At 33.8% G+C, this 25188-nt stretch overlaps 1 protein-coding gene across 2 annotated transcripts in view; it reads left to right on the top strand.

Annotated features, from left to right (window-relative positions):
* CDH9 (cadherin 9) overlaps positions 1-25188 on the top strand; it is a 134787-nt gene that overhangs the window by 42048 nt on the left and 67551 nt on the right. The window contains exon 2 of one of the 2 annotated variants that reach the window (XM_045999950.1): positions 3890-4173. In XM_045999950.1, coding sequence (XP_045855906.1) covers positions 3946-4173 — 228 coding nt within the window. In that variant the 5' untranslated portion in view covers positions 3890-3945. The remainder of the gene's footprint in view (positions 1-3889; positions 4174-25188) is intronic. The other variant, XM_045999951.1, reaches the window with a different exon arrangement.

Consider the following 25188-nt stretch of genomic DNA (forward strand, 5'->3'; position numbering starts at 1 on the left):
CATTTCTGTGATGGGAGTTAAATACACAATGCTTGAAAAAAAAAAAAAAAAGACTCAGAATAGCGTCTAGAACACAGAATGCAAGTTAGAAGAAATGTTCATTGCCAGGAGCTCAATGCAAGGGCATACCTGGATTTAATTCTCAATGCTTCTGTCTCTACTTACATAAACTTGGGAAAGTCATTTCACCTCTCTGTGCTTCAGTTTCCTTATCATAATATGAGGGATTATAGAAGAACCCATTTTAAATAGTTGTCATAAATATACAAATTGCATTAAATTAGATTAATAGGAAAGTGAATCATTTTACTTCCTATGATTTATATGCAGAAAATGCTATTAATAGTAGCAGAATAAAAGTAATCACAAATAAGAAAAAAAACATAGTTCTTCATTTTTCTAATAGATCATCTTTTCCCTGCTATAAGCAACACTCCCCAAAATGGCACAATAATCTACTCTATTCACAAATTAATAATCTAAAAGTTATATTTTAGTCGTCTTTTTGGCACCTTCTGTAATTAATATACGAGAAGGTAGTATCTACTCTTCTTGATATGTCAATATGTGGGTTAAATTCACATCATGGGTCTTGAGACCCAAGTAAGAAGTGGATCCTGAGGCAAGGACTTGGATGCAAGTGATTGGTTAATAAATTGCTTCCAGGTCAGAAAATGAGAGGGGAGCATGGGAAAGCAGTACAGAAAGAAGAATCCAAACAGGGTGTAATTTTGAAGTTCCAGCCTCAGAATAATTCTGTAGGGGAACTATGAGATGTAAATGAAGTGTGAATTTCCATACTTCTGCACCTGTTAGACAGTGGCTTGGGGATTTCATGGGAGGTGATTGTAAACTTGTAGGCACTTTAGGCGTCCCCCTGGGGTGCATATGAGCAAAGTGGTTCCAGTAGCCAAGGGAAGTCCTCCAAAGAGAGTTGCAGGTGCAGGTCATTAGAGGCAAAAGCATGCAGAAATTGTAGTGCATGTAGTGTGCGTGCATGAGTCTGTGCACGTGTGTGTGCATATTAAAGAATGAAAGAGAACCTGACAACAGTAACAGTGTCCACCACAAACCACTTCTCTATGTGTCATTGCTATCACTTTCTTGACTAGACAGATAGACTCTAACTGATCTCCCTCCATAATGAGATTTCTCTGCCTACTCTCCAACTGTTGTCCACTCTGCAGTCAAGCTGATCTTCTCTAAACATTCTGTTACAGTTTTCCAACTGATTTCCATTGCACTGAAAATGAATGCAAATTTTTTACTCCAGCTTACAAAGACCTACAGAATCCTGGCTTCTGCCCAAGTCTCTGGCTCCATCTAATACAACTGGGTTTTTCTGCTTAAAGGTTTCTATTCCACCCAAAATGGGCATCAGAGTTAGAACAGACCACAGGAAATGAAAAATGCTCTCCGATTTCTTTTGCAAGAGAGATCAGTAAGGATGATGGTCAAAAGAGACCTCCCAGTGGGGGGAAAACAAGTGACCAGTGTGGTCAGCTAAGGAATTTGTTGTATTTTATCAAAGTGAGACACCAGCTGTTCTTGAGATTCTCTGGCTGCTCTTTTCCCACAGCACCAACACTATTCAACAAAATGCAGGGCATGTTCTGAGCTAGTGGCCACTAGAGGGTACTTTGCTATTGCACTTTTTCCAAGCACTTTCTGATTATAGTTTTCTGATATTTATTTCAGAGCTTTACATCTGTTGTGGTTAAATTTACCAATTTCCTGCAGTTTATAGGATTACGAATAGCCACATAAAGTCTTGCTAAAAGATAAGTACCATCACCTGAGATTTCAGAGTCAAAAAGTGATGTGATTTTGATTTCTCTTATGTCAAATTATGTGGATTTGTGACCATACACATGTATTTTGTTAAGTAAGATTAAAAACAACAACAACAACAACACATAAGGGAATTAGAGTATATACGTGCTGGACAGAGCCCATAACTCTGGACCATAGCAAAAATTCATACTATTATCTGCCAATCACCATTCCCTATCTGATATATGTTTACATATACAGATACACACACACACACACACACGGTTATAGTAGAAGCAACCATGGTTGATGATGATGATGATGACATTAACATGTTCAAAATTTGTATGCTAGCGCTACACTAACTTGTTTACATAGATTATCTCTTGTAAAACATACTATTTAAGGCTGTGTGTCTAAAAATTTGTTCCAGTACTTATTATCTGTACATTTATTAAATTACTTAAATTCTTCACAGTTCAGTTTCCTTGTAGGTATATGTTGCTGTATAAATAAAATAAAGTCCTTGTGATACAACTATTACTTTGTATTGACTAAAGTTCAAAATAAATTTAATAGCAATACCTTGTGAGTCAGATATCAATTATTCTCTTTTATGGGAAGAAGTAGTTGAGACTGAGTAAATATCCCCAAATCTCACAGACAATAAAGGATGAAACCAGGCTAGAGGCATGTGTTTGACATTTATGCCTCGATAATAACAACCGACTCCAGAGATGTCTGGTCCAGTGTTAGGGCTCAAGCCAGGTAAATTAGAGTCCATTCCCAGAATTTTTCAGACTCTACTTAGATAATACTATCTGTTGTTTTCAGGATTGGAAGATGTTAAATCTGAACTTTATATATTCCTCTATTGCATCAGGTTGGGGAGGTTTAGTTGAAAGCAAGAGAGGAGGGAGGAATGAGCTAGAGAGCATAGTACTAAAGTACCTAAACCCTTAATTCTTGTTTTCATGAGCACAAAGGCCCAGTTGCTTCTTTGCTCCTTTCATTCTTCCTTTTCCACACTTAATTTGATCTGATAATCCAATGAATTCTTCTTTTGCCTATACTAGTTTGATGGGTTTCAATTGTTTATCAAAGGCATTAGCAGCAGCAGCATTACTATAATTTCATATCTTCTGAATGAAACGTTTCACAAATAAAACCAAATATCTAATAAACAAAATTAATTCTGAAATACCAAATGAACCATTTTTTTTTTTTTTACTTCAAGAAGAATCAACTTATTATCTTGACTGAGAGACATTGCTGGTTGCAAATTCTAGATCAAATTATCCCATAGCTGAGCCCTCATATCTAATTTTACCATATCAGTTTTGTGTGCTCACTTTTCCTATTATCTTAGGAAATAAATATGTGTTGTTATTTTTAATTATCAGGTAATATGTTTCCATTTAGAGCATGCTTTCTTCAGAATCCAATTAAATTTGAGTAACTTACTCAACTGATTGCAAGAAAAAATATATAGCTATCAGTTATAAAGGATCGACAGAGTATGGTGCTAGGTATATTGCAAGACACAATCCAAAGTACATTCGGTATAATTTAATTTGCCTTGAGGGAACATCTTATCATGTTACAGAAGAACAAGGAAGAGGAAGAATAGGAATAGGAGGAGGAGGAAGAGGAGGAGGAAGAAAAGAAACATATTATAGAAGTTGACAAATTGTGTGCAGAAAACAGTGTTATTTAAAATATATAAGCTCATATATATGTATATATTAATAAATACACGAGTTTTATTGGTCTTAAAGACTTTAGGAACACTCAGTATAATCTTTGGTATACTGTAGGGCTTAATTTTTTTCAAATATTTAGTATTTTAAATTACAAATATCTTCTCATTTATATGCTGCAATATATGTGATGTTAAAGTCAGCTGTGAATTTCTTATTTACTTGTGCTACATGTGTCTCCTTACATAGCCAGGTGATACATGAGGTTTTAATGACAGTTCACTGATGTAACATGGAAAAATAATGTATATCTAATATATTATTTTTAAAATTGCAGTAACATGTAGAAAAGTTGTATAGTTTACAGGTTATGTGAAAATGAAATACAACATAATAAACCACTTTTCTCCCTCTAGTCCTCAGGGGCATCAGACAATATACTGAATTTGATATCCTGCTGCAGCTGCTTATAATGAGGACTTACTACTGCCTATCACTATTCATCTGGACCTATATGTTGCATATCGTTGATGCTATCCCACTACAAGGAAAAGCTAACAGTGATTTACCAAGCAAAAGGGTAGTGGATCTGACGAAAGAGGATGGTAAAATATTACATCGCACCAAGCGTGGCTGGATGTGGAATCAGTTCTTCTTGTTGGAAGAGTACACAGGTACAGATACACAATATGTTGGCAAGGTAAGAAAAGCAATTAAAAAGTGGTAGCAATGTAGTCAGTTTTATAGCAACTTCCTGTGCTGATTGTTTAAAATAATGATTATTTCAAAATATCTGACTAATTATGATGTGCAGAAGGCATAATATTGCAAGTGTTCGTGGTAGGGTAGAATGGGGAATGTGATTTATTCAGGTAGCTAAATGCAGGTCAGTATCCATAGTGAGCCTCAACATAAAACATCATCTGTGGACTTGATTCATTATTAATCGGCTACATATGACTCAATTTTATGTGTGTACATTTAGAAGATTTTAAAACCTTTCTTCGAAATTTAATTTAACATCATGTAAAATAATAATTTAGTGTGCTATGTGAGGCAAAAAAACCCCACAAAAATATGTCAAAAATTATATTGGTCTCTACTAATAAACAATTTATCGTAAGTTGAATAGTAAGCAGTGTATGAGAGTAAGTACAAATACTTCTATCTAGATGGTCTGTTTCTTAGTCTCAGTCGAACTGAACTACTTCCTGCCTGTAAGCCAGACCAAAGGACTCCAGGAGGAGAAGGAAAACAGAAGTAGAAAGAAGGCAGTACCTTTGGGATGAGCCGTCCTAGCAGCAGCAACAGGAGCTCATTAGCAGTCTGGAACAAATGGCAGTAGAGAATATGTAACTCTCCCTCCTTATATTCAACTTTGGGGAAACATATTCACAATCTTTGTCTTCCTGCTTCTTCTCTGTCTCAAAACAGAGGACATGATCTTGCCAATGTCCAGAATTTTCTATCATCCATCTTCGCCTTACCAGTTTCATTCATACCATTCTGTACACAGGACAATTCCTTGTTCACTTCATTGTCCCATATACGTGCCTAATGCTGAGATACTTTCAAATTCTAAGAATAAAACAAAATAAACAGTGAAGCCCATAAATCATACATATTGTTTTCTTGATTCTTTGTACATGATTCTAGAAGTGACTGTGATGGTCTGAGTATTTTTTGACTTATTGTCAACACAAGGCAGATAAGATAGAATAGGCCAAAAATAAAAATATAAAAAGTACCTGATATCACAAAGTCATGGCTATTGCTTTTAAGCCAGAAATACATTTATTCTGTGAAATTGCCAAAATCTTGATTTAATTTTTCATTTTGTGTGTGTGACAGTATTTTTTCAAACATAGCTTCTTTTATTGGAAGCCTGTTATTTTCTCTTCTTTTGATATCTCTCTCCCCTGGTTCCATAGGTCATACTCATTTTGCCCCATAGAGTTCACTTGTTGATTCCTTTTTCCCCTCTTATTTCTCCTCAGGTTAGTCATAGGGCATCCCCCTGCATCCCTCATTTAACATCACTTTCCACACTATAGTTAATAACTAACATCAGGATATTTCAAGTTCAACTGACAAATGTTTGTGTCTAAAGACTTGAAATTGCCTTGTGATTCTTTTTCTAAGGCAGTATATAAAGGACACATCCAGTTCATGAGGTCTCACATAAAGGGTTTTATCCTTGGAGATTCACAGATGCAGAAGAATAGCCACAGATAGAGATACTCAGTCACAAGGTGATCAAGGCTCTACTGCAGGCATTTACTTTTAGCTGTAAACAAAAATGCTTCTTTCTAAAAATTGAGTGTGCATTGATTAAGAGACACCATTATTGCACTGACATTTTAAAATATACACTAAGTTTTGGATCTTTTTGTACCATCCTGCTTATTTTTAATTAGTTCAATAATCTGTCAAAAATAGTTACTAAATGTGGGGCGCCTGGGTGGCTCAGTGGGTTAAAGCCTCTGCCTTCGGCTCAGGTCATGATCCCAGGGTTCTGGGATCGAGCCCCACATCGGGCTCTCTGCTCCGCATGGAGCCTGCTTCCTCCTCTCTCTCTCTGCCTGCCTCTCTGCCTACTTGTGATCTCTGTCTGTCAAATAAATAAATAAATAAATCTTTAAAAAAAAAAGTTACTAAATGTGTGCATAGTTTTATTTAATTAGTCTTCATAAAATATTTTATCACTTGTCTTTGGAAAATAACCTTTTTTTTAAAATCCATGGACAAGTTAAGGTGTCAGATTTCTGTGCCTATTTATCCTTGACAACCAGATTATGAACCAAAAGAGCAACACCATTATAATAATCAGAATTTTCATCAAATGAAGATAGTCAAATGCAAACTGTGTCAACTATTTTCAAATTATACTTGGAAAGAAACATGTATATGAAAGAGAAACTTCAACAAAATAAAACACATGCACTTCTTTTTGAAAAAGAAAAAAAAAAAAAAGGATTTTTCTGTTTTGTATCAGGGCCTTGTCTTAGATTTGCCATGTACCGTACAGTTAGTTCGGATAAAAGTAAGCTTCCAAGGACTTCCTAGTATTCATTAAGTTCTTAAGGGTCTATGAACTCTCCTAACCTGTTCTAGTTTCTGACCTCCTTATTCATTTCCATATGCAAAGACTAACTAGGCCTTTGCACCTCAGCTTGGTCAAACATGAGTTCTCTGGAGGATTTAACTTTTTGAACGCCGAACAAATTGTTTTCTTTTTGACCACTTTGTTCTGTTTCCCTCGTCTTCAAGGACCCACAGCATTGGCCACCTTCATGTGATGTAAATACCTACCATATTTATTTTTTCAGCGTAACGGTATTCATTGTTTTTGCACAACACCCAGTGCTCCATGCAAAACGTGCCCTCCCTATTACCCACCACCTGTTCCCCCAACCTCCCACCCCTGACCCTTCAAAACCCTCAGGTTGTTTTTCAGAGTCCATAGTCTCTTATGGTTAGCCTCCCCTTCCAATTTTTTTTTTTTTTATAAACATATAATGTATTTTTATCCCCAGGGATACAGGTCTGTGAATCGCTAGGTTTACACACTTCACAGCACTCACGATAGCACATACCCTCCCCAATGTCCATAACCCCCTCCCCCTCTCCCAACCCCACCTCCCCCCAGCAACCCCCAGTTTGTTTTGTGAGATTAAGAGTCATTTATGGTTTGTCTCCCTCCCAATCCCATCTTGTTTCATTTATTCTTCTCCTATCCCCCAACCCCCCATGTTGCTTCTCCATGTCTTCATATCAGGGAGATCATATGATAGTTGTCTTCCTCCGATTGACTTATTTCACTAGGCATGATACCCTCTAGTTCCATCCACGTCGTCGCAAATGGCAAGATTTCATTAAAAGAAAAAAAAAGTAAACTAAAAAAAAAATGGGCAGAAGATATGAACAGACACTTCTCCAATGAAGACATACAAATGGCTATCAGACACATGAAAAAATGTTCATCATCACCAGCCATCAGGGAGATTCAAATTAAAACAACATTGAGATACCACCTGACACCAGTTAGAATGGCCAAAATTAGCAAGACAGGAAACAACGTGTGTTGGAGAGGATGTGGAGAAAGGGGAACCCTCTTCCACTGTTGGTGGGAATGCAAGTTAGTGCAGCCACTTTGGAGAACAGTGTGGAGATTCCTGAAGAAATTAAGAATAGAGCTTCCCTATGACCCTACAATTGTACTGCTGGGTATTTACCCCAAAGATACAGATGTAGTGAAAAGAAGGGCCATCTGTACCCCAATGTTTATTGCAGCAATGGCTACGGTCACCAAACTGTGGAAAGAACCAAGATGCCCTTCAACGGATGAATGGATAGGGAAGATGTGGTCCATATACACGATGGAGTATTATGCCTCCATCAGAAAGGATGAATACCCAACTTTTGTAGCAACATGGACGGGACTGGAAGAGATTATGCTGAGCGAAATAAGTCAAGCAGAGAGAGTCAAGTATCATATGGTCTCACTTATTTGTGGAGCATAACAAATAACACGGAGGACATGGGGAGATGGAGAGGAGAGGGAGTTGAGGGAAACTGGAAGGGGAGATGAACCATGAGAGACTATGGACTCTGAAAAACAACCAGAGGGTTTTGAAGGGTCAGGGGTGGGAGGTTGAGAAGCCAGGTGGTGGGTAATAGGGAGGGCACGTACTGCATGGAGCACTGGGTGTGATGCCAAAACAATGAACACTGTTATGCTGTAAATAAACAAATAAATAAATAAATAAATAAATCAGGTAAATAAGTTAAAAAAACCTACCATATTTACCACACACCATGATTCAAAGAGAATATGTAGCTTCTAATGTAAAGAGATTTTCATATTTTTTCTTAGTTTTACAGAAGGTTGGTATTGCAGGCAATGTTAAGACCTCTTTTAATTTATAGGTGATATAAAATTGTATAAAGTTGGAAGGATATATAATCCCTGGATGTAAAATTTAGGGTTTGATGCTGAATTTAAAGGAAGGAGTTTTAAAACAAATAATAAAGTAGTAGCAGCAAAATTTAATACCATAAGAGACTATGGACTCTGAAAAACAACCTGAGGGTTTTGAAGGGTCAGGGGTGGGAGGTTGGGGGAACCAGGTGGTGGGTAATAGGGAGGGCACGTATTGCATGGAGCACTGGGTATTGTGCAAAAACAATGAATACTGTTACGCTGAAAAAATTAAATAAATAAATAAATAAATAAAATCTTAAAAAAGAAAGAAAAAAATATAAACTTGTGCATGCACTGAAACATGAAATTTACAAGGATCAGTCCTGATTATGCCATTCAGTAACTATGCAGAACTTAGAAGTTAATTAAACTTTCCAAACCTCAAATTCTTGTTAAGTTAATTTGTCACTAAGATTTCTCTAACTCCCAGATTCTGATGTATTCTAAGATTATGGATGCAACTGCATTTGAGGGCAAGAAGAGCTAGTAAAAATTTAATAAAATTCGCATGTGGATAAATCCAAGGAGGTGAGATTGCATATGGCATGGTGTGCATGTGAAACACACATGCAAACACACACACACACACATACACACACACACACACACACACACACACAGACTAGCCTAATACAACGAAGTTAGATCACTACTGTAAAGGGCCCAGAATTCCATGCTGAGTTGTTTTTACATATAGCCTGGAAAGTGAGTCCTGTTGAAAGCTTTTGTACTTATTTTCGATGTATCACAAGTATGGAATGCTATTTGCTTTCAGTGTCAGGATGGACTGGAGAAGCAACAAAATGAGTAACGATGATATTTTTATAAGAAAAACTAAGGAATATTTCTGTATGTCATTTCAGACTTTTGCAATACAGGACAGAAAATTGAGGAATGTTGAAATTAAGAGTAATTTTTGTATTTTAACTATAATGGATTTAAAATTAAAAAAAATAACTTACGAGTAAATTTTGTTTTCCACAATAATGCAGTCTGAAGTTTGGTTGCTCGTTGCTGATGGAAGCTATCAGAGATTTATTAATTCTGTTTTTTGTAATGAGGGAACTCTTTGGTTTTTACTTAAGAGGATTACAAAGTTATGACAATTGCCATGTAGTTTCTCTGTGATTTGAATAGACATGTGTGGTTGAATTACTTAGCCAAAAGAGTAATACCGCTCAAGAGAAGAATTTAAATAAATTTAATAAGAAGCATAGTAAAGGCTCTTACCATTCTGTTAGAGAAACTTCATATACATTTGACTTCTTACACATCAGATCTAGATCCTGAGAAATTGTCCTCAGGACAATCCTGAGTTGTCATGGATTAATAATTAACTGATCATATGCCTATTATGGAGAATCGATATTTGATATCTAGTTATTAAAGCACATTTATTACACAGAGAGATACCAAACTTGTATAACGTTTATTCCTTTTGAACAAAAACATTAGTATTCATAAAATAATTTGAAAGATCAGCTTAATTGACCATTACATTTCAATTCAAGGCATTAGCTTTCTCAGAGCAATCAACATCATGCCATGGAACTGCCTATAACTAGGCACCATTTAAATACAGTATATTTTTTATAGCGTTAGCTCTAAATTTTTAATAGTGTTAATTCAAAAACTTTTACTGTTCCAGAGCTGAAAACATCAAGAGTGTAATTACAGAACCCCAGAATGGAAGAGGACTTTCAACATTTATCAAGTTCTTGGTTACAACTGGGTACAAGTGATTTAGGGGTTAACTAAAACAAAGGGAAACACAGGTACCAACAGGAAAACAGACAGGCGTCTGATTTCTAACAGACTGAGTGATGAAACTCTCTTTTGTACTTATGGTTATTGACATATGCACTAAATATTGATATTTCTCCAAAGCATACATAAAATAATGTATTTGGACAGGCAGTGTTCTCTTAGGCTTTCAGAAAATGGCAGGTTGATATGTACAGAAACAGAAATAAAGTCTCAAAGTTCCTGAAGGATGTTTGATAAATTTTTATAGTATATTACAGTGTTTTTCAGAATCTAAATAAATTACAAAGCTTTAGTTGGGCTGCAGTACATGTGGTAGCTGTTTCAGATTTATGGGCACATTGTATCCCAAAAATGCTCTTTATAGGTTAGTTGTTTAAAGCTAAAAACACATGAGGAAAATATTAAGCATTAAGTCTAGGTTTTCTGGACAGTCTACAAAGGCTTATTTCACACTGAACTCTCTAAAACTTTGCTTTTCAAATAGAGTGCTATCATTTAATTCTGACTGCCAATTCCCTCGCTGCTAGCACTCACCACCACTTCACTGAGCCACTGCGTTAGCGCACTAACTGGACTTCTTAGTTGACTTCTTTATTTTGTAACTCTTAAAAACTCTTAAAAACTCTTAAAAAAAAAAACAAAGCTCTTAAAAAAAAAAAAGAGTGACACACTCTTCTTTCTTCCTTCCTTCCTTTCTTTCTTTCTTTCTTTTCTTTTCTCTTTTCTTTTCTTTTCTTTTCTTTTCTTTTCTTTTCTTTTCTTTCATGTTATGTGAGTCACCATACAGTACATCATTAGTTTTTGATGTAGTGTCTCTTGCATGATGCCAATCTCCGGGTCAACCTATCTATAGAAAAATAACCCAAATTCACTTCAGTAGAATCCCAAGTACTGGATATTGTCCGTACAACTATGGCTTTAGCTCTGGGCAAAAGGAAATCGTTTCTCTTCCATATGCTTGACCTCTATTTTATCAGGGTCACAGACCTTTTTCAGAGAGGATCTAACCCCTTTTTCATAATTTCATCTCTTCTCCTTGCTTTCAGTCCTACCTCAAGTGAGTCCTCATACAAAATGCCCACTGTCATTCTCCCCAGCTAGAATTTCCCGTCAAAATTATATCACCTCTCAATTTATTCAAGGCATAATTTTAATTATTCTGGTCTAATATTTTACCATCTAGAATCTGTGAACTTTGGGCTCTGAATCTGTGTTGTATTTCATTTTTTCTTACCCGAAATGTTTGACTTAATGTATTTATTTGCTCAAAATTCATATTCAGTTGCTCTCAATATATCTCTATTGGCCATTTATTGCTCTGGGTCCTGAGGTATTGGCACTACAAAACAGTAAAAGAGCAGAGAAAGTTAAAAAAAAAAAAAAATCCCACTTTCCTGATACATGTTGCACCAAGGTCAATTTCTTTCCTATATTTCCTTTATACTTGAGGCTCCTAATTGCAACCCAAGATCCTCCCATTTTACTCTATGCCCTCAAACAGCACAAATTTGAGAATCCCTTTTACTTCAAAGAAATCTCTATGTCCTTAATACAGATAATTTTAAACAGGCATTAAGAATTAAAATATAAGATTAAATAAATTCTGACTTTGATTAAGGAACTGTAGCTACTTCTAGAAAAGTTTACATTTAAAATTTAGGTAAAATTTTTTCCTGGAATATAGCAACTGTTAAACCATTCAAAAAATATTAGAGTATGACAGAAAATATTTATTAGTAAGATTACCAAATATATGTGTGATTTTTTTCCTGATACCTTCCACCAATTTCAATGCTTTTGTACTATTTCTAATATTTCAACATTCTCTTCCTCTACTTCAATACTTGTAGAAGATCACATCCACCCTTGTATATCCATCAGTGTTTCAAAAAAAAAAAAATAAGTAAAAGAAAGAAACTTAAAAAGAAGTAATAGCATCTCTAGGACGGTCTAGAGGGAGGATTGTGAAAAAATATTTAAGCACAAACATCATCTATTATTATTATTATACAAGTAATTTGTGCTCCTTACAATGAACTAGGTCCATAAAATAAAAAATTAATGGAAAACATAGCAAAGATTAACTATAATCACACTATGAAGATAAAGTTAAAATGTCTACATTTTTATGTTTATTTTCTTGTTACATATATTAGTACTGTAGATTTTACATTACTTCTATATATTTTACTTTGTCTTTCTCAGTTAATTCTGTGTTTCTGCACATTGTTAAAATTTCAATATTAGCCATATGGCATCATATATATAGTTTCTGATTAAATTAATTTTGTATCTTTTCTGAAATTTCTATATAGAATAGTTTTACACACACACACACACACACACACACACACACACCCTTTGGTGATGATAATTTGGTAACTGATAATTTTTAGTGTATTTTAAATTATGCTTACTAGATTACTTTGTTAACTGGAAGTGGAATTCCAAGAGTCAAAGATATCATTTTAAAGCTCTGGGTATGCACTAGTCAACTGTATTTCAGAAAACTGGTAACACTTATTTTCCAAAATATGCCAACATGGGACATTATTAGCAAGCTGGATATTTATTTGTAAAGTTATGACTATATTAATGTGGATTTTAGACCTATGTATTATTATTCAATTAGTTTTAAAAACTGAACACCTACAATGTGGGACACCAAGGCAGAGTCCTAAAAATACCAGTAAATAAAATGAACCTGTCTGCATCTTAGAAATAGATATAAGTTAATTATTGTAGATATAGTAGTCTCTATCTATAAAAAACAAAATGCTGTTATCACTGGCCTACTAGAGAAAGACTCACAGAAATCTCAGTTTAGATGAGGATGATCCTTTTTTCCTTAATCAATAGACTGAATTCCTAATACCTAAGTTCTACTTAGCCTAATTTAGCATTAGGATCACTCTCCAAATTAAAAATGGATGCATGTTGGTTTGTTTATTTGTTAATTTAAGACTATCATATTTCCCTATTCCCATGAACACAGACTTTTTTTTTTAACCAGATTTTCATAAAATAACCAAACTTGGCTTGTGCAAACATTTTGTAATTTGTCCACAGTAAATTCTAATAACTCATATTAATAGTCTTACAGCTATGGTGGTATTATTCATGAAAAGGACTTAGGACAAAATTCTAAAAGATGTTAAGGCTTCTTCTTTTTTTAAGATTTTATTTATTTATTTGACAGAGATTGAGAGCGAGAGCACAAGCAGGGGGAGCAGCAGACAGAGGGAGAGGGAGAAGCAGGCTCCCTCCTGAATAAGTAGCCCAATGCGGGGTTCTATTCCACGACCCTGGGATCTTGACCTGAGCCAAAGGCAGACTTAACTGACTGAGGCGGTTAGGTTTCCCATGATCAGGCTTCTTTACACTGATTTCATACTGTAATTGAGGTCATTCTAGATGTGTCATTGAATATACACTTAGTGGAATTCCCTCAGTAAATATTCTATTTCAGAGCCATCTTTTTTTAGGGATATGATTACAAAAAATCAGCATACTCAGACCTTTCCATGAACAGAGACACAAAAATGAGTTCAAGATCAAAGAATAAGTGACTTGATAAATGTAAGGGGAAAGAGGCCTTTTTTTTTTTTTTTCCTAAAAATGGAAAGGGATATATTTGTAGGTGGCAATTTTGTGGAAGTTTTAGCTTCTTCAATGGTCTCTATAACAATAGCTTTTCTTGAAAAATTAAAAGATTCTTCCACAGTTTATGTTCTATTAATCTTCCTATATAAATACAATAAGATCTATTGCTATTATGTGTTAATGGTTTTAGAAAAAAAATGCACTTAAAAAGCTATTTTGCTAAATTTGTCTTACATGCTTAAAAAAGAATGTGTATTGCACACTTACTGGGTATAGTATTTTTCAATCTTATGTAAACTTGAGAGTATTATTCAGTTCTCTATGGTTATAAGTTTTGTGTCACCTTATTCCAGTACTTACTGTGAGAATTCCTCTCTTTACCTCTGTCAAGTTTTCTTTATTTTTTTATGCCATTATTAGATACATGGCCAACCATCTTTTATGTTTCTGATTAATTGATGCTTTGTTGTTATGAAATATCACTTTTTATCTTTCATAATACTACTTGCTTGAAGTTTACTTTGCCTGATACAAACTTAGCCACACCAATCATTTGTGATTATGTTTGTACAGTTTGTAATTTACATCCTTTGCTTTCAGCCTTTTTGTACAATTCTATTTAAAACACAGCTCTTGTAAACATCTCAGAGGTGATTTGTTTGTTTTTGCTTTCCTACCATGTTTTGGGTCAATTGAGTTTTTTTTTTTTTTTTAAATATCTGAATTTGTTTTTTACAATTCATCTTTTACCTATTATAATATAAATCTAATAAATATATATTTTAATATGCAATGCAATAATCTTAGAACAATATAATTTTATTCCCTCTGCCAGTCTTTATATTTCTCACATATTTTCCATCTGTATATGTTATAAACTGTACCATATGTTGATATTATTTCATTATTTAAGCATTTCATTATTTACTAAAAACCTAAAAAGAAAATATGCTTTTGTATTATATTATATTTTACTTATGTAATTACCATTTCTAGTCAATGCTTTTTACTCTTTCATATTGATCTGGATTTCTGCATGCTGTCATTTCCTTTCAACCTGAAGACTTCCTTTAGCATAATTTGTAGTTTGGGTCTGATGGAAATAAATTTTCTCAACTTTTTTTTTTTAATCTGAAAATATAATTATTTCATTTCTAATTTTGAAAAATATTTTAAGTGGCTATAGGACTATAGATTGACCTGATAATTGCTTGTTTGTTTGTTTTTTCTCTTAGCACTTAAAATTTTTTCTATATTGCATTGTGGATTTTATTACTTTTAATAGGAAGTCAGTCATTATTCTTATCATTGTTGTCCTATATGTCATGTGCATTTGTCTCTGGTTGCTCTTAGGGTTCTGTCTATGTCTTTTGCTCTCTGACAGTCTGTTTCAACATGGGTTGTGCTTTGATACCTGGCTGTGTTTTTGTTCTGCTTTTTCAAGATTTTATTTACTTATTTACTTTTTTTATTTAGATAGCACAAATTGGGGGAAGGGACAGAGGGAGACAACTAATCTCCATGCTAATGCAAACCAGATGCAGGGCTCAGTCTCACAACCCTGAGATTATGACCTGAGCTGACACCAAGAGTCAGATGCTTAACCAACTGAGCCACCCAGTTACCCCTAGATGTGTTTTGCTTAACCTCCTTTGGATTCACTGGCCTTTTTAGATCAGTGGGTCTTTTTTCATCAAGCCTTTAAATTGTATGCTCATTTTTATGGTCTGTTATATATACATATATGTGTGTGTGTGTATATATATATATATATATATATATATATATATATATATATTTTTTTTTTTTGGCAGAGGGAGAAGTCCAAATACAAAATATATTAGGATGTTCCACATATACTCTTACATCATTGAGACTATCTTATATTTTTTCAATATATTTCTATATCTGTGCTAATTTGGTTAATTAATTTTTAGTGTCATCAAGTTTATTGTTTCTTTTGTTTCTGTGTCCAATCTACTGCTACAGGTTTTTATTACAGAAGATATAATTTCCAGTTCTAGGTTTCCTTTTCCATTTGATTTTTAATATAATTTATGAAATCCCTTTCTTAATCATTATTTTAGTGTGCCCTATACATTCTTTAGTATACTTATTATAGTCATTTTTAAAGTCTTTGTTAAATTTAACATCTAAGTTACTTTTACCTATTTCTATTGATTATTCTCTTGCCATATTTTTCTGCTCTTCAAATCTATATAAAACTTAGATTACATACTGGGTATTATGGGTAAAACATTGTGGAGATTCTGGATTTTGTTTTCTTCCTCTGAAGATTGTTGAGTTTTGTCCGAGCAGGAAGTGAAATTGTGGGATTCTACTTTGATTCTATGTAGGCTTTTAGAATTTTCATGGGAGACTATTCTGTTTATTCCCTTTGTCCTGCAGTGTAACCCTATTACTTTTCTGCTGTTTTATTGGATATCTCAAAGTGTTTACCAAACACATTTACCTACAAGGAACATTAATCTTAAACTCTTCATTCCTAGTATTTGGTATGGCTAAAATCTCTGCTTAATTTTTAACTTTCAGACTGTTCCTCTTCTCTGGATTCCTTGGAGTCTTAGTCTATAGATGGCCAGTTAAGAAGTCACCTACATGTTACATGTAGCATGTATTCAAGGTTTAGGGCTTTCTCCTCTGTGGCTTTCTCTACTCCTGGATATCTTCCCAATTTTTAGCCATTATGGCATCCTGAATCCTGACCTCTGATTCCTTAATTTGTAAAGACTGCTGCTTTCTGATTGAATTCTGTCTTCTGCATGACACATGAAAAGCGGGATATCTGCAAGGAAAAGGGGATTAAGATGTAAATCACTTTAACCCCTATTTGCTAGTAATCTTCCCAGTTTGTGTTTCTGATTTTTATCTACTGACTTTATAAAGTCTTAAAACAAACAAACAAACAAACAAACACCAAAAAACCTAGTTTGTAAGGAGTTAATTATTTCCACAATAAGAGTGTTGTTCCCAGACAAGCCATTTTCTATGACTGGAATCAGAACTCCTACGTATTTTTTCCTTATTAAAACTTGTGTTTCCTATAAATAAATGTCTTATGATTGAATGCATGTATAAAATGAAATTCTCTAAGACCGAATCAACAATGCAAATATGGTTTAGAGCATATTGGCTAAAAATTATTTCATTCCATTTTCTTTCTTTTTCTTTTTTTAAAGATTGTATATATATATTTGACAGAGAGACAGAGATCACAAGTAGACAGAGAGGCAGGCAGAGAGAGAGGGGGAAGCAGACTCCCTGCTGACCAGAAAGCCCGATGCCGGGCTCAGTCATGGGACCCTGAGAACATGACCTGAGCTGAAGGCAGCTTAACCCACTGAGCCACTCAGGCACCTCTCCTTTTTCTTTTCTTGAGTAATTTTTCTTTCCACAGCATAGTAGGAACTGAAGAAGGACCTGAACATTCTTTTAAAGTACTCTAAGAATACCACATAATAATTTTTAAGTTCCTGTTTTAAATGAATTTTTTCAGATTTTTAATTGAAATAGTATTGTCAATATGTTAAGACGGATGGTCGAAGGAAGCAAATTGCTTGCGGAGAATATTAAATCATTAGCATATAGTATTCCTAACACTATATGGGAATAATGGCAGTGACTAGGCAGAAGTATGTATTTGGATGTAAACCTTCTTTATATTCATCACTTTTCCTGGGTTTGTTGTTTAATTCATCTTCAACCACTGTTGAAATTCAGCCAGTATACTCATAAGTTAAAGGATAATAAACTTTTAGGGAAAGAAATGTCAGAAGCAACTCTATTTCAATCAATAAATACTTTCCACTAATTATGTTGATGTATGTTGTGAAAACACTTTATTTTTACGTTCTTACTTGCTTAGAAAATCACTTTTTGTAGTCACTGTAGTATACTTCAAATTAATAAAAATCAATAAAAATGAAACATTAAATATCTTTAAAGCTGCAAAATACTAGGTTACTTGCTGTGCTAAATGTTTTTACAAATCTCTGAAAAAAAAAAAGCTTTATTGTCTTTTCTATGCTTATCCCAATAAAGCATGTTAAACTTTCTTTAAAAAAAGTCTTCAGTTCAAGTGAGTGAAGTCATTTTTTTAATGTGTACATGAAAAAATAAAAGTTTCTTGGTCAAATGACAGACAAAAAAGTATTTGCTTACATATATTGTGAAACCAGTTTTCTAATATACAACAAAACAACATAGACTATACTCCATTTGTCCCAAATTTATCATGAAATATACTGAATTTACAATGACTTAAATATGTTTTTCACACAAATAAATATACATGTTTTACTTCAAAATTAATGTAAACAAAGGAGTGGTGAAATGTTATTATAAAATGGGTATTAGGGAATCATTAAAAGGAATATAATGAAGATCATAAATACAAAGTTATGTCAATATTTCCCATAAATTTATTATAAGAGCAACTCTGAAGTTAAGGCAGGAAATTTCAGTATCTGTCCTCAAATTATGCAGACTGGGGATACTAGAAAATTTTCATTTTTTTTCCTTCCTACTTCTGTTAGTCTAATATTAGCAAAGAACAACTTGTGTTGCTGGTGATAAATTAGAAGATCAAACTGGAAGTTAAAATCTTTGACCATCCCCAGCCTGGAAAAGAAAGACAGAGATGAGAAGGGTAAATATGCTCTTAGGCACTGCCTAGCTTTTATCTCTAAGAAGTACCTTGTCTGGTCAGTGTTTATGGGAAGAACACATAAAAAGTGCTGTAGTCAAAAAAGTGGGTTTTTTTGTTTGTTTGTTTTTGTATAGTTCCAATAGTTTATTTTTGCTTTTGTTTCCCTTGCCTGAAGAAAAATATCTATAAATAGGTTGCTAAGGCTGATGGTCAAGTGATTGCTGCCTGGTTTTATATTAGGAGACTTATGTTTTCGGGTCCCACATTTAGGTCTTTAATCCATTTCGAGTTTATTTTTGTGTGTGGTATAGAAAATGCTGTTTCATTATTTTGCATGTAGCTGTCCAGTTTTTCCAACACTATTTATTGAAATGACTGTCTTTTTTCCATTGTATATTCTTGCCTCCTTTGGTGTAGAATAATTGACTGGTTAAGCATGGATTTATTTCTGGGCTCTCTATCCTGTTCTGTTGTTGATCCATGTGTCTGTTTTTATGCCAGTTCCATACTCTTTTGATTACTAGAGCATTTTAGCATGTCTTGAAATCTGGGATTGTGATCCCTCTAGCTTTGTCCTTTCTCAAGATTGTTTTGGCTACTTAAGGTATTTGGTGGTTCCATATAATTTTAGGATTACTTATTCTAGATCTGTGAAAAGTGCTATTGGTATTTTAACAGGGATTGCACTGAATCTGTAGATTGTTTTGGGTAGTATGGACATTTTAATAACATTAGTTCTTCCAACCCATGAGCATCGTGTATCTTCTCATTTAGTTGTGTCATCTTGAATTTCTTTCATCAGTGTCTTAGTTTTCAGAGTATAGGTTTTTCACCCCCTTGACTAAATTTATTCTTAGATATTTTATTCTTTTTGGTGCAATTGTAAATGGGATCATTTTCTTAATTTCTCTCTCTGCTACTTTGTTATAAGTGTATAGAAATGCAACAGATTTCTGTATAATAATTTCATGTTCTGCAAACTTAATCAATTCATTTATTCTAAAACTATCCACTGATGGATGAATGGATAAAGAAGATGAGGTCTATATATACGATGGAATATTATTTAGCCATAAAAAGAGTGAAATCTTGCCATTTGCAATAACATGGATAGACCTGAATGGTATTATGCCAAGTGAAATAGGAAGAGAAAAGCAAATACCACATGACTTCACTTCCATATGATATCTAAACAACAGAACAAACAAAAAATAGGCTCTTAAATACAGAGGAGAAATAGAGGGAATGGGCAAAATGGTTGAAGGGGATCAAGAAGTATAGTTTTCTGGTTATAAAATAAATAACTCATGGAGATAAAAAGTACAGCATAACTGATAACATAATAATGTTGTATAGTGACAGACGGTGACAATACTTATCACAGCGAGTATTGAGTAAAATACAGAATTGTCAAATCACCATGTTGTACACCTGAAACTAATATGACATTGTATGTTAACTATACTTCAATAATATTTTTTAACGTACTAAAACTGTGTGACGTGCAGAGAGCCATTAAGTTCGAGGCAATAGTACTAGAGTGGTTGATTATGACAACCAATAACATTTAGAATTAATTTCATAGAGATTATTTTTTGACCATTTATTAGCTTTAGAGAAATTGAAAGAAAATTGGTGAGGCATAAACACACACTTAAAAATAACTCTTAGAGATGCCAGGAAATTTGTGCTACATATCCATTCCTCAGATTTTGCCTGCTAATTTTATTCTCTTTGCCTTGGATCACTCAGCCATTATTACTGTGTCCTTTACTACTCTCTTTAAGTTCCAAGTCAAAAGTAGTAATACAAAATGTTAAGATTTAGAGTGAGAGTGCAAAAACTGCAGCTAGAAAATTGTGAATAATTAGAGTTGATCAATAATAAAACAGTCTCCTTTCTAAAGTAATAAAACTCCTTCTTTCAAAGTGTTCAGAGAGGATAAATGTACATTGATAGTGGAGCATTTATAATGATGAAAAAAAGTAAAGAAGAAAATGTAACTCCCAAATTCATTGATAACCATGGTTACGATGAGATAAATTCCTCTGGCATTATTTTTTGTCCCCAAATTTGTATATAGTAAGTATCTGCAAAGTACAAATAGTGTTCTCCCTAGGATTAAAGTGTGAGCACATTTTGATGCCCTAAAATGATTTTCTAGAAATAGTTTATAATTGTTACGTGATACTGTTTCAAATAGAAAAGAACATTATGAAGAACCCCGTTAGAAATTAAAAAAAAAAATGACTGTCATAAGTAATTCTGGAATAACAGATAAGGATTTCAATGAATGGATGTAAGTTTGTATGGGTATGTGTTACTTGGTTTGAATAAGATGTACATGTACAAACTAATGCATGCACATCTTAATTGCACAGCTCAATGAGATTTTTATTCACCTCTTTGCCATTTCTATTTACCTATGTTAATATAACCAATATCACAATATACACAATGTTTGGCATCCAAGAGAAACCCTCTCATTTAGCCCTTTCTAATCAATGCCTTCCCAGAGGTTACCACTTTGTTGACCCCAATCCGTCTTGGTAAGTTTGCAAGTAGTTGAGTTTTATATACCTGGGATTACATAGTGTTTCTGACTTCTATATTTCAGCTTTATGCAGGACAAATTCATTCATGACATTATATGTAGGATTAATTGTTGATAATTATACAGTATTCCATTGTTTAAATATGACACAATTAATTTATTCTATTGACAAATAACTGATATGCTTCTAACTGTGCATGATTATATACAAAAAGTGTGATAAAGATTCTTGCACATTTTTATTGTTACATGTGGATTCATTTCCTTTGGATATATTTGAAGAGTGGGATTTCTGAACCACGGAGTGGGCATAGATTTATCTTTAGTCGATGCTCATAAAGTGTTTTCAAAGAGATTGTACCAAATTACACTTCTTCCAGGAATTTGTGAATGTTCTATTTATTCCATATATTTACTAATGTTTCTATTGTTAACTTTGCCTTGACACTTGATAAAGGTTTTTATATATACAAACTATTTTTCGAGAGATATTGAAATTATTTTCTCCTAATTTCAGCTTACTTCTTCATTATCATCATAGTGTCTTTTAATGAAGAAGTTTTCTTATTTTTAATTTGTTTCTATATATCAACATCTTCCTCTGAGTTTATTAATTTTGGTGTCCTATTGAAGAGACATTTGCCTATCACTAAGATAGTATCTTTGGCTTTTTTTCTGGAAGCCTCATTGTTTTATCTACCATGTTTAGGTCTTACAAGCCAATTTAAATTCATTTATGGACTAGATGTAGAGATCAAAGAGTGCATACAGACCTAGATTTGCTCTAGCATTTCTTTTTTTAAAGACTATTCTGTATCTAATTCTAATGGTAACATTTTGTGTAATTCATGTGGCTGTTTATGTGTGCATGTGTTTGTTGAACTTTTCATTTATCCTTATGTTAATACCAGGTTGTGTTAATTCTCAAAGCATTATTGTTTTATTTTCTAATCTAGTCATATAAGTCCCTCAACCATGTTCCTCTTCTTCAAGATCACTGCGGCTTCTGAGGTCCTTTGCATTTTCATAAACTTTTAAAATTAGCTTGTCAGTTTCTGCTAGTCTCAGGAACAATTTAAGAGATTAAAATGATAAACCTGTTTTAGGAAATGTGTGACCCTGGACCGAATGCTGAATTTTGGTAGCATATGATCACAAATTCATAGTAGAACAATTGGCATATTTGAAGAGGGACTATTTATCTTTTTTTTTTTTTTAGGTTCTTGATCTTTTTTTTATTACTTTTTTTTTAATTTATTTATTTTTTCAACGTAAGAGTATTCATTGTTTTTGCACAACACCCAGTGTTCCATGCAAAACGTGCCCTCCCTATTATCCACCACCTGTTCCCCCAACCTCCCACCCCTGACCCTTCAAAACCCTCAGGTTGTTTTTCAGAGTCCATAGTCTCTTATGGTTCGCCTCCCCTTCCAATTTTTTTTTTTTATAAACATATAATGTATTTTTATCCCCAGGGAAGAGGGACTATTTATCTTAATGTTAAATATAATTATATTATTGTTTCTTTAACTTTATAATTATACCATGATTATATTAGATAATGTTCTTGTTCTTAGGTTATAGAATCTGAAGTATTTATTTGGAGGTATAAGTTGATAAAATGTCTACAAATTGATAAAGGCAATTTTAATACATATGCAGCATGCCATAATAGGTATGACAAATATCATAAGCCTATAGAAGTATGTAAATCAATAAGGAAAAGATGAACAGGCAAATATGAAAATGAGCAAAATGACTGACTAGTTATTTCACAAAAGATGATACCAAAGTGGCCAATTAGTGTATATATAAAAAGGTGCTCAGCTCACTAGGGAATGCAGATTTAAACCACTCAAACACCAGAATGACTAGGAGTAAAAAACAATAAGTAAATAAACCCCAAGAGGAAGTCATGACATGAACAAATTGGAACTCTCACAGATTCAGGATGAATTATAAATGCTAGAAACATTGAAAGAGACTTATCCGGAAAAATACAACATGCCTTGATGTTAGAAGACTAAAATTTCTTCTAAGGATTAAATGCCATCCTAATCAATATCCCTGTATATTTCTTTTAAATCTAGTTTGAAATAATTTTAAACTTCCAGAGGGTCACTCAAGTTGTTCAAAGAACTTCCATATACCATTCAGCAGGATTTACTAATTATCAATACTGTCAATTTGTTTTGTCACTCTTTCTGCATGTACAGATTTCATATTATGGCAGAACTATTTCAATATTGTCACTACTTTCAGGCCTTTTCCCTTCTTGAGCTCTACAGAAGGTCTGCAGTATTTGCAAATGCACACTAAGTTGGCAATAACAAATCTAATTTCTGTTTCCTATTGATGGAATCTGTTCAGTTTCTTAGCCTTCTTGCTGACATTTTCTAGTAAGTATTTTGGAGTTGGATCTTGAGCATACGAAGTTTAGACATCAACTTGGAGATGTTAGTAGAGACCTGGAGGCTATGTTCCCTGTGACGCCTCCCCAAGATTGTGCTCTCTAATTTCTAGTTCCTCTGTCAAACTCAAACTCTGACCACTGTTTTCTCAGCCAAATAATACTGCTTCTCCCTGCCTGGGCTCTAAATATATTGTCACTAACCCTGTAACTGCAGAGTACCCTTAGAGGAAGAGTCTGGTAATAGAATAGGCCATAAAAAGCATAATTCAAGGTCATATCCTTTGAAATATTCCCTCTTTTGATTGGTCATCAGTTTTGCCTGTCTCCATAACTGTTTGTTTTGACCATGTTTTCACAATTAGTCCCAGTGGGTATATTTGTCCAATGCAGCTAAATTCCAAGATTGCTTTTGAGAAAAACTTCATAATGTGAATGCGGGATTCGTGCACCACTAAGGCTTATCATATTGTAAGATTTAAGTATTTTTCCAATGTGCCTATTCAAAATAAGATATACTTTTTTTTTTCTTTTTTGGTTATTATTATTTATTTGAGAGAGTTAGTGAGAGAAAGAGCAAGAGAGAGCAAAAGAGAGCACCAGCGAGGGTAGGAAGAAGGACAAGCAGACTATCCACTGAGCAGGGAACCTGATGTGGGACTCAGTTGCAAGACCTGGGGATTATGATCAGAGCCAAAGGCAGATGTTTGGAGCCACCCAGGTGCCCCAAGATATACCTATTATTTCTGTTTCTTGTTTTATTATGTTAGGTAAAACTTTCTGAGTGGCTTTGGGTTGGTGTTTTTTTTGTTTGTTTGTTTGTTTTTTTGGTCACACATGATAGTGGGAATGGATTCCTTGCTGTGATATGTCACTCTAAAGGATAAATCATTGGTATTTTGAGATTTTCTAGCTTGTTAAGAAACATGGTGGTTCACTCTTTCCTTCTTGGAAAACTCAGACCTTCAAATGAAAATCTGCAGTGGCCATTTGTAAATATTTTCTATTCATTTCTTGCCTGGACCAGCAAGTCTGTTTTAGGGTTATACTTCTGCTCTTCCAGTCACAGCGTTTCAAACACCCTAAGAGATCAGCGATTAGTGATCCTTCTTTCCAGGGCAATTTTGAACACCTCCACTCATTCCATCAATACATCAGTGACAATGTGAGGGCAAGAACTCAGGTGTCACCAACTAGCCTTTATCTTTTGAACTATCTAATCTTTCATTCTACTGTATATGTAACAAAATTATGTAAAATAAAAACCAACATCACCATTTTGTTTTTACTGCATTTTATAAAAACACTTCTATTATATCTATTCAGATGGTTTACTCTTTGAAAATATAGATTTTTTTCTTATAGTTCAGTGCCTGGCACATATGAGTACTCAGTTCAATGTTGATTTTAATCCAGGTTTTTGAGCACAGGACTGTGATATTATTATCATTATTGTTATCACTACACTCATTAAGCACAAGACAGCTAAACTAAACAGGCAGATATTTTCCATACTCACTAAATTGTTTTAGTGGGGTTTTGCAAAGGGAAAAAATTATATATATATCATGCCTCCTTACTTACTTGTCTTCATAAGCACAAAAATCATCATTCTGCTCACTAAATATGACCTTAACATGAAGACATGATCTTAACAAAATGAAGCAGAAGAGACAATAAATTAAGTCTTAAAATATATTATGTAAGATAATTACATAAAATCGAGAG

Source organism: Meles meles, chromosome 3 (assembly GCF_922984935.1).
Source record: "Meles meles chromosome 3, mMelMel3.1 paternal haplotype, whole genome shotgun sequence".
Taxonomy (NCBI): domain Eukaryota; kingdom Metazoa; phylum Chordata; class Mammalia; order Carnivora; family Mustelidae; genus Meles; species Meles meles.